Raw genomic sequence first — 13530 nt, 5'->3', positions numbered from 1 at the left:
ATTTCCCCAGCATAACCATGTTGTGTACTTGGTTCTGTCTCTGTTCAGAGAGGCAGAATTAGTGTGCTGCCAAACACAATTCAGGGCAAGTTCTAAATCTAACAAGTTGCAAATTGGAGATTCTGTGTGAAGAAGGACTCAAGCAGTGTTTTACCAGCATTGCTTCATTGGCAAAACAGAAACCAGTTCAGCCCTGGAGACCCGAGTGTGGAGACCATGTGTAGGATGTGTCACCAAGCGCATCACTTCTGCCTCCCGACAGTCACCGCACAGTGATGAAAACTCTCTCTGGCCAGGAATGCCAGGGGAGGCTGAGATGAGGGACTGGGAGGAGAGTCTGGGAGGAGAGCGGTGTGGCCAGCCCAGGGCAGGGCAGAACAGAGCCCCACGGGTGGCAGCCCCAGGTCAGTGTACAGCCCCGGGTCAGTGTACAGCCCCAGGTCAGTGTACAGCCCCAGGTCAGTGTACAGCCCCAGGTCACTGTACAGCCCCGGGTCACTGTACAGCCCCAGGTCAGTGTACAGCCCCAGGTCAGTGTACAGCCCCAGGTCACTGTACAGCCCCGGGTCACTGTACAGCCCCAGGTCAGTGTACAGCCCCAGGTCAGTGTACAGCCCCAGGTCAGTGTACAGCCCCAGGTCACTGTACAGCCCCAGGTCACTGTACAGCCCCGGGTCACTGTACAGCCCCAGGTCAGTGTACAGCCCCAGGTCACTGTACAGCCCCGGGTCACTGTACAGCCCCAGGTCAGTGTACAGCCCCAGGTCAGTGTACAGCCACAGGTCACTGTACAGCCCCGGGTCACTGTACAGCCCCAGGTCACTGTACAGCCCCGGGTCACTGTACAGCCCCGGGTCACTGTACAGCCCCAGGTCACTGTACAGCCCCGGGTCACTGTACAGCCCCGGGTCACTGTACAGCCCCAGGTCAGTGTACAGCCCCAGGTCAGTGTACAGCCCCAGGTCAGTGTACAGCCCCAGGTCAGTGTACAGCCCCGGGTCACTGTACAGCCCCGGGTCACTGTACAGCCCCAGGTCAGTGTACAGCCCCAGGTCACTGTACAGCCCCGGGTCACTGTACAGCCCCAGGTCAGTGTACAGCCCCAGGTCACTGTACAGCCCCGGGTCAGTGTACAGCCCCAGGTCACTGTACAGCCCCAGGTCACTGTACAGCCCCGGGTCACTGTACAGCCCCAGGTCAGTGTACAGCCCCAGGTCAGTGTACAGCCCTCCCAGCCGAGCCCTGGTGCCCAGAGTGGCCGCACAGGGACGGGGCAGAGACACAAACACCGACACATCGCGAGGCACCGGAGCCGTGTCACGTTCCCCTCTGCCCTGCGACAGCCGAGAGCGGGGCTGGGAGCGCGGGGGGAACCGCAGCGTTTAACGGCAAATAAACACAAGCGGCCGCTCCCGCCGCGCTGAGGGCCCGCGCTCGCAGGGAGGGCCCGGCTCCCGTTCCCGAACCGTGCCCGGCTGCTCCGCCGGGCTGGCCCGCGGCCCGGAGCTTTGTTCCCCCGCCGGGACCAGGGCCGGGCCGTGGCCGGGAGCGGGGCTCGAACCCGCGCCATCACAAAGGGTCACTGCCCGGCCCGGCCCGCCCGGGGCGGAGCTGACCCGTGGGCGGGGCCTGTATGCAAATGAACCACTCTCGCTCCCCGCGGATTGGCAGCTCTCCGCCCCTTCGGGCGATATGCAAATAAGCAGGGTGGGTGGACCAATGGCGTGGCGAAGAGGCGGCCGTATGCAAATGAATCCGTTATGTGATGTCAGGGGCGGGGCCAGCGCGGTCCCGGGGGTCGCCGGGAGGGCCCGGGGGGGGCACGCGGGGGACAGCGGGGGGACAGCGGGGGGACAGCGGGGAGAACCGAGGGGACACACGGGGTAGGGGCGTCCCGGGTGAACGGGGAGGAGATGGGAGTGCCCGGGGACTCAGCGGAGGACTCGGAGCGGATCGGGGATCAGGGCGCACCGGGGAAATCGGGGAGCACCGAGGCGCTTCGGGGGTACCGGGAGGATACAGCGGGACCCGGAGCCCGCAGCCCCGCCTGCCCCGGTCCCGTGGCTGTTCCCGCCCGCACCGGAGCTCCCCGAGCCCAGGCCCGGGGCCCCATCCTACCTCTCGCCGGCCCCGGCAGCGCGACTCACCGAGTGACCGGGCACCGGCAGCTGCAGAGCCCGCCCGTCCTTCGGCTCCGCCGACTCCTGCCCAGACAAGTTTCGTTTCTCCAGCGAGCCGCCAACTTTCGTTTTTCTTGTCACGGTCCCCGCCCAGCCCCGGGCCGCCCCGGCCAATCCCGGTCCCGGCCACCGCCCGCGGGCGGCTCTGGGCGGGTCCCGCCCCGTCCGGCTCCATCCACCGAGCATCTCTCGGGGCTCTCCCCCGGTACCCCCCGAGCATCCCCCACACACAAAAGCCCGGTGCAGGTGCCCCCCGGCCGGAGCCGGCAGCAGCAGTGGGGAGCGCGGCTGTGCTGCAGGAGAGCGCATTGTGCGGGACCCGACAATTAAAAGCGGATTCCGCAGTCAAAAGTAGGGACGCGGCTGGTGCCCCATCCCGGATCCAGCCAGGACCAAGCCGAAGACGGGCTCTCCCAGCAGCCCTGACCTCCAGCAGTGCTCACACAACCTAAACAACCAGCCCATTTTACCCCCATTCCCGTTTTCCCCCTGAACTCCCAGCTCAGCGCAGCTCCGGACGAGGAGCGCTCCAGGGCAGCACCGGAGCTCCCGGCAGGTCCGGGGCATCTCTGCTGCCCTTGCAGGAGCTGTGCCAGAACGTGCTGCCCTCGGGCCCGGCTCACCCGCACAGCCCCAGCCTGCTTTCGGTTTCTTTTCCCCGGCATGCCCAGCAGCACCGAGAAGATAATCTCCCCTTCCCACACAAAAGGAGAAAGCTTTGCCTCAGGAAGGCAGAGATCGCACTGACTCATTAGCAATTTCTCATTTATTACACCCTCGCCGTCGCCCGAGGGCTGTTCAGGGGAACTGAATTGCCCAGCAGGTGCTGGCCCCATGGCACAGCTGGGCACAGCCTGGTGCCACCGTGCCTGTCCCCTCGGCAGGGCCCACGCCAGGGGCTGCACCCCAGGGTGACAGCCCAGCCCCGAGCCTGGACACGGTTTGGCACAACACCCCACAGACAAGGATAAAAAAGATAAGAATAAGTAAGGATAAAAATCAGTGGGGAGCACAATCCCAGTTGTTTTCCCTCTCCCAGCAGCCGGAGGCTGAGCCCCCATGTCCACATGGAGGGCAGCACGAGCAGCCCTGAAATAAGTTTGACGAAAGCTCGCGCTGAGTCATCACTGGAGCAGCCCAGAGCATGAAAAGGGTCCAGAATTAAAACAGTTCTTTAAAAAACAGCAGCAGCTCCCTGGAGGAAGGAGGGCTTTGCACTGGTCACTGTGAGAGGGCACAGTTTTGTCCCCCCGCCCGTGTGGGGTTGGGCTGGCGCTGCTCTCGGTGTCCAGGAGGCCTGGCTGGGGCAGGTGGTTCCCACGGAGTGTTGTTGGTGTCCCTGGGGTGTCCCAGCACATTCAGCCCAAGCTCGTGTCACTGGATGAGCCCGGTGCTCTCGGCAGTGCTGGTGAAGGGCTCTGCCAGCTGCCCCCCAGCTCCGCTCCCCTGCTCCGCTCTGGGACAGGAACGGGGGGAGCAGAGTCAGGCTCATGTCCTGCCCCTGGCTGGGACAGTTTGTTGTTCCCAGGAGCTGGTTCAGAGCGGTGTTTGGATTCAGGATGAGACTCCTGTTGATAAGAGCCTGATGGCTCAGCTGCTGCAGAGCAGTGCTTACACTGAGCCAAGGACTCCTCAGGAGCTGGGAGGGGGCAGAGCCAGCAGAGCTGTCCCCGTGCCCAGAGGGATGTTCCAGAGCACAGGGCATCGTGCTGAAGGAAACCCTGGGGGGGTTTGGCCGAGGGCTGACGGCCACTGCTCAGGGGCTGGCTGGGCATTGCTCAGTGGGTGGTGAGCAACCACCCTGTGCATCACTGCCTTTGGATATTCCTTTATCATTATTATAATTTTCCTTTTCTGTCCTGTTAAACTGCCTTTATCTCAGCCCAAGGGTTTTAGCTTTTCTCTGATTCTGTCCCACCCCTCTGTAGGGGAAGTGAAGGGCTCTGTGGTGCTGAGCTGCTGCTGGGGTGAACCAGCAGAGGTCACCCTGAATCCCCAAGGCTGGGGAGACTCAATTCTTTGGAGGGGCTCCAGCTGACCCTCCCAGGAGCCCCTGCAGCCCCCAGACTGCTGCTCTGCATCTGGACAGGTCAGATCCCCATGGGTGTCCTCCAGAGCCACACTCATCCCGTCCTGGGAGAGCAGCGCAGAGCCTCACCTGCCTCCTCCCAGCTGGGGAAATGCTGGAATCCTTCTAAGTCTGCAGACAGGAGGACTTGGAGAACAGGGTCCTGAGGACAGAGAAACCTGGGCTGGGGGAGTGCTGGCCACTTCCCAACCCCCAGGGCAGAGCCCCCAGCCGTCCCAGCGCCCTGCAGCATCCAGCTCTGTGAGATGAAGGCTTGGGATGATGATGGTGCCGGGCTGAGCCCACCAGCCACAGCCTCCCTGGGCCTGGGCTGGGGTGGCCGAGGTCCCACACACCTTCAGGCCACAGAAGGCCAGCGAGAGGCCGTGCCTGCGCAGCTCCTGCAGCAGCTCTGCCAGCCCCACCACCACCGTGTAATCAACGCTGCTGATGTGGCTACAGTCCAGGATGACGGAGCGTGGTGGAGATGCTGCTGGAAGAGCAGAAGGTCGTGTCCCTGACGAGTGCAGAAATGACCAGCCCGGGGGTCACAGAGCCAGGGCAGGGTGGGACAGCTCTGCTGTCACCGCTTGCACCCGCAGTCCTTGGGCAGCAGCTGCCACCCAGGGCTGAAGTGATCCAGGAGGTGACAGCCGTGTCCCCAGGGTGACAGACCTGCCAGAGCACGGCTGCACACCGAGTCCCGCAGGTGCTCCACGGCTGGGAAGTGCAGGCTGCTCCCCGGCTGGACCAGCAGCACCGCCCCCTCCGACACCTGTGCAGGGAGAGGAGACACAGGGAGCTGTGACCTTCCCCGGGCGGGGACAACCTCCCGTGTCACTCACTGTCCTCCTGCATGGACTGGGGGAAACAGGAGCCCCCATCCCTCGGGGAAAACCCTCTGGCACGCAGCCCAGCGTCAGCAGGACAGGGACAGCCCGTGGCAGCAAGAACAGGTCAGGAGCATCCTGCACACCTCACTGCCCTCAGGAGCCCCCTCCCAGCTCCCAGGCACACCCAAGGGGAGGGGTGAAGCCCACCTTTATTGGGGGCCTGGCAAGGGAGTAGAGCAGGAGAATCCCAGAAACCAGCACCCCAGCCACGATTCCATACTGAACCTCCCAGAAGCAGAGCAGGAATGTTACACAGAGGGGCACAAGGTCCAGCCCTGCAAGAGAGACAAGCCAGGCTCGGCTGTGGCTGGTCCTGGTGCCACAGGGCACAAATCAGCTCTGCGGGCAGAGCCGGGCTGCAGCCGGGCCGGGAGGAACCCGCTCCGGGCAGGCGGCTCGGGGCAGCCTCAGAGGAGCTGCGGGCTGAGCTCTGGGTGGGAGCGCTTGGAGGGGCCGTGAACTGAACCCTTTGCATAACAAAGGTCTCAGGCACCGTGGGAAGCCACAGGGTGGGACACTGAGAGAGTGATGGGACACACTCAGTGATGGGACACTAAGTGATGGGACACTCAGAGGCTGATGGGGCACTCAGGGACACGGCAGGAGACAACCACCCCCAGACTTGTCTGTGAGGGGATAAAAGGCTCCTTTGTTCTGGATCCCTCCTCAGGAACACCCAACTCGAGCTATTCTGTTTAGTTAATGGCACCATGATTAAGTGTGAGACTCTGCAATGGGAAACCTGGTGAGGAAACCTGGTCTGAGTGAGTGGGGAGCCGTGAAGGAGCCTCTGTCCCAGCTCAGGGGGCCGGTTGTGACTGCGGGAGTGGCTCCTGCACGGGGGACTGGGGAGTTTCCTTTCCAGGGGGATCGCCCGTTCCCGACCGATGCCCTCACTCTTAACCCGCCAGAGCGTGCGGAAGATGCCAGCGTCGAACATGGGCACCACGGCCGAGATGATGACAGCGGCCAGCGCCGCTTTGGGGATGTAATAGAAGAGAGAGGTGAAGTACGCCAGGGACAGCAGGACCAGGGCACCTGCGGGAGGGGGGACCCTGAGCCACGGGCACCCCGACACCTGGGGGTCCCCGACACCAGGGGTCCCTGACACCCGGGGCTCCGTGGTGCCCAGGGCTCCCCGGCACGGGCAGCAGCCCAGGGGCAGGCGGGGGCAGGGCTGTACCTGTGACGAGCCCTCCCGCGGGGGTGCAGACCCCTGACTGAGCATTCACCGCCGTCCTGCAAGGCAAACCCAAAACCCACACATCCCAGGCTGCGCAGGGCCGGGGCTGCTCCTGCCCAGAGACCCCGCCCGGGGGAACCACCCGCCCTGTCAGGGAGGAACATGAGCAAGCCCCTGGCTTCCAGCTGGGCTGCTGGGGACCAGGACACGAGCTCAGGGACCCACCGGGGTCAGTGCAGTCTTCCACACAAGATCTTGCAGAGCTCCCTCACCACGCAGCCCCAGCGAGTGCCCTGCTCCCCCCCTGCTCCCCCCATGCTCCCCACCTCTACCCACCGGCCAAAGCTGCCCGTGATGGGATAGGAGGAGACGAAGGAGCCCAGGACATTGGCGACGCCTGAGGAGAGAAGGAGAGGGGCTGGGGAGGCTCTGCTGTGTCTGTGTCCCCGTCATGACCTTCTCCCTTCCCGGATCGGGGGCTGGACAGTGCCCACCCAGCTGTGCAAGAGCGCTCTGGAAATTCCTGAGCTGTGAGAACAGCCAGGGTGGGGGCGTTCAAGCATGCAAGGTAAGGAAGGGAAACGTTCAGGTGGAGGCAGGACTGCCCAGACGGGGATCCCAGGCGGCTCAGGGGCCGTGGGACACGCGGCAGTCAGCCCTCCTGACCAAGCAGCTCTTACCCAGAGCCAGCAGCTCCTGGTTGGGGTCAATCCTGTAACCATTCTGCGAGGCTGAAAGGAGATGTTTGCATTGGCCTGAGGTTCCCTCAGAACGGAACAGTGCCTGGGACAGTGTGGGCCCTGTCCTGGCAGCCCCTGGCTGCAGGAGCACCCCGAGACAACGCTCACCTCCTGGCAGATTTCAGCTGTGCACCCCACAGGGCCCCTCCTGCCAGCCCATGCTATGAACAGGATCCCAGCCCTCCCAGTGCCCCAAAAGGAACAGCACCTTCCCCAGCACCCCAAGCCCTTTCAGAGACCCCTCCCTGCACCCCGAGCCCCGCAGAGACCCCCTGTGAGCACAGGGCAGGACCTGGCACAGCCCTACCGAAAGCCTTGGCGATGGCCACGGTCTCCAGCAGCCCCATGAGCGGCACCACGGCCAGCCCGACCCCCATGTCCTGGGAGGGAAGATCCAGTCAGGGGGGCCGGGAGCTGGCACAGGCAGCAGGGAGCAGAGCAGCCCCTGGAGCTGCCAGCACCCACCTGCAGCATGCTCTGGAAGGGGACGGTGCCGTTGGGCGCTGCCAGGGAGAAGCGTGGCGGCCGGAAGGCGGGGAGGCCCTGCGGGATGCTGCCGGTGAGCCGGAAGGGCTGGGAGCCCATCACCTGGAAGGAGTAAGCCACCAGGCCGGCAAACAGGACAACGAGAGCATTGCGTGCTGCCAGAGGGGAGAGAGCGACACTGAAACCTGCCCGGAGCCCAGGGCAGCGGGAGGCGGGCAGGAGATGGGGATCTGAGCTGCTGAGGACTCCCGAACCTCAGGAAGGGCACAGGACCCTTGGGGCTTTGTCCCCTGACCCAGGGGACAGCTGACACACCTGTGGCACAGATCCACACAATCAGGTAGCTGATCCTGACAGCCAGTGGCTCTGCAGGGGAGGCTCGAGGCAGGTGGCTCTTCATGGCCCGGAGCCCTGCCAGCGCAGCCAGGCAGCTCAGCCCCAGCACAGCGTCCCCAGCCCTGCAAGAGGCACGGCAGTGCCACCCCAAACACGCTGTGGGCACGGGGAGAGCTCCCACAAAGCCCCAGGGCAGAGGGGGTTGTGTCACAGCGCTGGGCAGAGATGAGAAATCGGTCCGAGGCGAGACCAGAGATGGGGAGCGAAGCGGCAGAGCCCAGGCAGCAGCAGGGGAGGGAGCAGGGCAGGGACGGTGCTGACCTGGTCTCCCCGATCCTCCGCAGCGTCTCATAGACCTGCAGGAAGAACTGCCTCGGGATCCCCTGCAGCCCCAGGATGTTCTGTGCAGGAACAGCAAGCGTGGTGACAGCCCGGCACAGCCCGGCCGGCCCCGTGACCGCAGCCATCAGCCAACATCAGCCAACATCAGCCAACATCAGCCGACATCAGCCAACATCAGCCGACATCAGCCAACATCAGCCGACATCAGCCAACATCAGCCAACATCAGCCGACATCAGCCAACATCAGCCGACATCAGCCAACATCAGCCAACATCAGCCGACATCAGCCGACATCAGCCAACATCAGCCGACAGCAGCCAACATCAGCCGACATCAGCCGACATCAGCCAACAGCAGCCCGGAGCTGCCGGCAGAGGCTCTGATTTGGGTTAACCACAAAGGAAGTGTGGCAGCCCAGCAGAGCCTCAGGTCCCTGAGGGACCAGCGAGGGGCTGCTGGGGCTGCAAAACCCTCCCCCAGCTTCCAAATCTGCAGACCCACCGTGCCAGAGAACCGCCCAGTGCCTCCTGCAAGTGACCACAGGCAATGTCCTGGTTTTGCCGGTGTCCCGGGTGCCAGCAGCTGGTCACCGGCAGAGGGTGCGTTCAGCTCGGTGTGCTCAGAGCAGAGCGCCCAGGGACCCAGCAGAACCACGGGCAGGGGTTCCGTGACGGCACCAAGCACATCGCCCAGACCGGGGCTGAATGCCCCAGTTCCACAGCACCAGGAGAGGGCTGCTGAGGCATCCGGGACAGGGCAGAGCCTACCTTGATCTGGTTGAAGCTAATGGTGACAGAAGCAGCTGATGTAAACCCTTTAATGACAGGGCAGGAAATGAAATCCAGAAGGAATCCTGCACGGGACGGGAGGCAGTGAGCACGCTCCCGACCCCAGGGTGTGCACAGACAGCTGTCACAAGCGTTAGCAGGACAATCCCAGTGTCCCGGACAGCAGAAGGGAGGAAGGAACAGCTACAGCAATATCCTAAACACATCTGTGCATGGCAAGAGCATCTCACCGAGGTGCAGGAGCCCCATGGCCAGCTGAATGCAGCCAGAGAGGAAGGCGAGGAGAACGGCATGGACGGGCTCGTGGAAGGCGTATGAGGAGACCAGCAGGGACATGATGGCCGTGGGACCCAGCGTCACGTCCTTGGCCGTGCCCAGGAAGCAGTAGACGAAGCAGCCCATGAAGGAGGAATAGAGGCCGTACTGCAGAGGGACAGAAGGGGCACTGGCACAGCCCTGGGAGCTGGGAGAGGCCCGACACCGCCCGGACCGGGCGGGCTGGGCTGATCTCGGGTCACTCCAGGGTCCCTGGCACACGCGTGGCATCCTGCCCGGGAAATGGGCGACTGCAGCCCTTGGTCACCCAGCCCAGCTGAGCCCTGCCCGCCAGGCTGCTGCGGGAGCGGGGTCCCGGAGCCGCCCGACCCGGAGCGGTGCGGGGAGCGGCAGCCCCGGGCCCCGGCACCCACCTGCAGCGGCAGCCCGGCCAGCTCGGCGTAGGCCAGCGCCTGGGGCACGGTGGTCAGTCCCACGGCCAGCCCCGCCAGCACGTCCAGCGGCAGCCAGGCCCGGGAATACCGCGGGAGCCAGCGCAGGACCGGCAGCGCCGGGCAGCGGGAGCCGGGCATGGCCGGGACCCCGGGCCGGTACCGGGACAGAGGCGGAGCGGGATCCCGCGGGGCCGGGGCTGTGCCGGTGCCAGCCCGGTCCGGCCGCAGCTCCGCCCGCACCGGATCTGAGCGGCCGGGGCGCCTCATGTGACCGGTGTGAGGAGGAGCCGGGGCGGCCGGAGGAGCCGCCGAGCCCCGCTGCTCCTGCCGGTGCCGGTGTCGGTTCCGCTGCCGGTGCCGGTGCCGGTTCCGGTTCCGGTTCCGCTGCCATGCGGCCCTGGGCGCTGCTGCTGCTGCTGGGCGCGCTCCGGACCGGCGGAGCCCCGGCCCGCAATGTGCTGCTGCTCCTGGGTGAGTGCGGCCCGGAACCGCCTGCCCGGGGCTGGGGGCGTCCCGCAGCTGGCAGGGAGGGACGGAGGGACGGCCCCGGGTTCCATTCGGGGCTGCATCCCCTCCGCAGCAGCGCCCGGGTCACCCGCGGCCCGGGGATGCTCCCGGTGCCAGCAGTGCCCGGTCCGGGACACCCCGGGCTGACCCCGCGCCCGTCCCGCAGCCGATGACGCCGGCTTTGAGAGCGGCGCCTACAACAACTCGGCCATCCGGACCCCCAACCTGGACGCTCTGGCCCGGCGCGGTTTGGTCTTCCAGAACGCCTTCACCTCCGTGAGCAGCTGCTCCCCGAGCCGGGCCAGCATCCTCACCGGCTTACCCCAGGTACGGGCACCTGCCTGCGCCGGGCCGGGGCTGCCAGCCCGCGGCAGAGGTCACGGGCACGGCTGGACGCGTTTCGGGGCCGGGATGGCAGCCCTGGTCCCACCGTGCTGTGTCCCCTCACCTGCAGCACCAGAACGGGATGTACGGGCTGCACCAGGACGTGCATCACTTCAACTCCTTCGACGGCGTGAGGAGCCTGCCCCAGGTGCTCAGCCAGGCAGGCGTCCGGACAGGTGGGGAGCTGGGACAGGAGCTGGGACAGGAGCTGGGACAGGAGCTGGGACAGGAGCTGGGATATTTGGGGAGCTGGGACAGGTGGGAGCACCAAACCCCACTGTCAGAGCTTGCTGGCTGAACTGCCCATGGGCTGGGGAGCACTGTCTGGACCCGTGTCTGTCCCCACAGAGAGGAGACAGCAGCAGCCACGTCCCCCCCTCCCACTGCTCCTGGCACAGCAGCTGTCTGCTTCTCGCAGGGATAATTGGGAAGAAGCACGTGGGGCCCGAGGCTGTGTACCCCTTTGACTTCGCCTACACAGAGGAGAACAGTTCGGTCCTGCAGGTTGGGAGAAACATCACCCGGATCAAGGCGCTCGTCCGGCGGTTCCTGCAGAGCCAGGACGAGAGGTGAGACGGGCCCCTCGTCCTGGGAATGGCTGTGGGGGGAGGGAAACTGGCTTCACTGAAGATGTGTTCCCATGGCCCAGCTGGACACAAACAGGAAGGGGCCCCCTGTCACTGGGTTGTCGCTCTACTGGGAATGGCGAGAGGAACGACACAGACTCTCTTGTGACTCAAACAGGTTATCTCATTTATTTCTTCAGATCTTCTTTTACAGATCGATACACGAAAGTACAGAAAAGCAAAACTCTTATTGGTCAGTGAACTAACACATCACCATCATTGCTCAGTGGGGTACACCACCCCTCGAACTTCTCTTGCAAGAAAACAAGAAACTGACAAACAGCACCTGCAAGGCTGTTTTCTATCTCCGAGGATTGTTTTAATTCCTCTTTATGATTTCCCAGGGCACTTTCTCAGGCGAGACTGAGAAAGTTATGCAGCCTGCTTTTCCACAGGCACTGCGCTCCCTGTTTCATAGTTAGCATCTATACTGGGTCACCTTGTATCCAGATGAGGTGGGGGGAGTCCTGCTGACCCCAGCTCGCTGTGGTCAGGAAGGTCTCTGGGCAGTCCTCGGCTTCACCAGCTCCACATCCCCCTTTCCATCCCTAGGCCTTTCTTCCTCTATGTTGCCTTCCACGACCCCCACCGCTGCGGGCACTCCCAGCCCCAATACGGGGCCTTCTGTGAGAAGTTTGGCAATGGTGAGAGCGGCATGGGCTGGATCCCTGACTGGAAACCACAGATTTACCACCCAGAACAAGTGCAGGTGAGAACCTGTGGGGGTGTGTGGGGCTCTGTGGGGCTGCACGTGATGGCAGCTTCTGATGGAGCCAGGGCTGGCCCCCACCTTGTCACTTGTCACTCGTCACTTGTCACAGTGTCAGCCACGTTCCCCTTTCCCCGGCTCGGTTTAGGTCCCTGCCTTTGTCCCGGACACGCCGGCTGCCCGGGCAGACCTGGCTGCGCAGTACACGACCATCGGGCGCATGGACCAAGGTGGGAGCCGTGGGCCAGGCTGGGGCTGGCGAGCTCTGCAGCCCCTCCCTGCCCCTGAGCTCTGTCCCCCCGTCCGCAGGGATCGGGCTGGTGCTGCAGGAGCTGCGCCACGCCGGCTTCCTCAACAGCACCCTGGTGATCTACACCTCCGACAACGGCATCCCCTTCCCCGGCGGCAGGACCAACCTGTACCGCTCGGGCAGCGCCGAGCCGCTGCTCCTCTCCTCCCCCGAGCACCCCCAGCGCTGGGGACAGGTCAGCCCGGCCTTCGCCACCCTCCTGGGTAAGAGCTGAGGGAGGGGGGCAGCACAGCTGTGCCTGGGGGGGTGGGCTGCTCCCCGTCCTGTCCCTGGCGCTGGCCCCGAGCCCTCAGCATTGGCAGGGCCAGTGCAGGGGAGGGAGTGGGGGGAGGACAGAACTGGGTCCCCTGCAGGGACACCAGCCCCGGGGACCTTTCTGCCCCTCTCTGGGGCTGAGTTTCCTCCCACAGTGCCTGTCCCTCCTCTCACCCTTTTCCTCCCCTCCAGACCTGACACCGACCATTCTGGACTGGTTCTCCATCCCCTACCCTGCTTACAGCATCTTTGGCTCGAGGCAGGTGCAGCTCACTGGGAAGTCTCTCCTGCCAGCCCTGGAGTCGGAGCAGCCCTGGGCCACCGCCTTCAGCAGCCAGAGCCACCACGAGGTGACCATGTACTACCCCATGCGGGCCGTGCAGCACCGGCAGTTCCGCCTCATCCACAACCTCAACTACAAGATGCCCTTCCCCATCGACCAGGACTTGTACGTCTCGCCCACCTTCCAAGACCTGCTCAAGCGCAGCAGGGCGGGGCAGCCGACGCACTGGAACAAGAGCCTGCACCGGTACTACTACCGGGAGCGCTGGGAGCTGTTCGACTGCAGCCGTGACCCCAGCGAGAGCCAGAACCTGGCCCCCGACCCCCGCTACGCCGACCTCTTCCAGCTGCTCCGTGCGCGGCTCCTGAAGTGGCAGTGGGACACGGGGGACCCCTGGGTGTGCGCCCCCGACGCCGTCCTGGAGGAGAAACTGAGCCCGCAGTGCCGGCCGCTGCACAACGAGCTGTGAGTGCCACCTGTGCCTGGGACAGTCCTGTGCTCCCGTGGGGTGCCAGCGCTCGGGGCGGTGTCACGGGTGAGCTGGTCCCAAACCCCGGGTGACACCGCGAGGCTCTGCCCCCTGTGCTGCCAACACCGCCCGGCCCCAGAGCACCGAGGGATTCCCGGGGCCTTGACTGTCAGCCAGAGGAGCCAAAGGGCCGAGCTGCCCCTCAATAAAGCCTCTGGAGGATGAGGTTCCCTTTGCACCCTGCAGCAGCCCCTGCTTGG

General features: G+C 64.7%; 3 protein-coding genes across 6 annotated transcripts in view; 1 reads left to right on the top strand and 2 right to left on the bottom strand.

Annotated features, from left to right (window-relative positions):
* Nucleotides 1-2234, bottom strand: part of RNF213 (ring finger protein 213) — a 44762-nt gene extending 42528 nt beyond the window's left edge. The window contains exon 1 of one of the 2 annotated variants that reach the window (XM_014259410.2): nt 2148-2234. The gene's annotated coding sequence lies outside the window, so the exon portion shown is untranslated. Of the gene's footprint in view, nt 1-2118 lie in introns of both variants that reach the window. The other variant, XM_088065458.1, reaches the window with a different exon arrangement.
* A 694-nt stretch (nt 2235-2928) lies between these two features.
* On the bottom strand, nt 2929-10014 carry SLC26A11 (solute carrier family 26 member 11). Of its 2 annotated transcripts, none has more exons than XM_088065327.1 (16): nt 9707-10014; nt 9248-9440; nt 8997-9082; nt 8208-8287; nt 7866-8008; nt 7530-7705; nt 7372-7444; nt 7005-7055; nt 6661-6721; nt 6325-6380; nt 6039-6179; nt 5289-5416; nt 4924-5023; nt 4605-4741; nt 4339-4411; nt 2929-3636 (listed from the first exon to the last, which is right to left on the bottom strand). In XM_088065327.1, exons 1-16 carry the CDS (start codon nt 9992-9994, stop codon nt 3539-3541), a joined length of 1884 nt encoding a protein of 627 aa, XP_087921453.1. In that variant the 5' UTR covers nt 9995-10014; the 3' UTR covers nt 2929-3538. The 2 variants fall into 2 exon arrangements, with proteins under 2 accessions (XP_087921453.1, XP_014114880.2); XM_014259405.2 differs by having other exon boundaries at nt 4605-4738.
* A 50-nt stretch (nt 10015-10064) lies between these two features.
* Nucleotides 10065-13508, top strand: SGSH (N-sulfoglucosamine sulfohydrolase). 2 transcript variants are annotated; one of them, XM_088065328.1, is made up of 9 exons: nt 10065-10198; nt 10401-10561; nt 10689-10794; nt 11037-11187; nt 11797-11953; nt 12102-12183; nt 12263-12466; nt 12711-12868; nt 12962-13508. In XM_088065328.1, the coding sequence occupies exons 1-9, from the start codon at nt 10117-10119 to the stop codon at nt 13268-13270; spliced, it is 1410 nt and encodes a 469-aa protein (XP_087921454.1). In that variant the 5' UTR covers nt 10065-10116; the 3' UTR covers nt 13271-13508. The 2 variants fall into 2 exon arrangements, with proteins under 2 accessions (XP_087921454.1, XP_014114896.1); XM_014259421.2 differs by having other exon boundaries at nt 12711-13508.
* Nucleotides 13509-13530: the final 22 nt, after the last annotated feature.

This window comes from Pseudopodoces humilis, chromosome 21 (assembly GCF_049639895.1).
Source record: "Pseudopodoces humilis isolate 2021_Gansu_Grassland_sample_001 chromosome 21, ASM4963989v1, whole genome shotgun sequence".
Lineage (NCBI taxonomy): Eukaryota > Metazoa > Chordata > Aves > Passeriformes > Paridae > Pseudopodoces > Pseudopodoces humilis.
The sequence above is the reverse complement of the archived record's forward strand: the minus strand, read 5'-3'. Positions and strand labels throughout refer to the sequence as shown.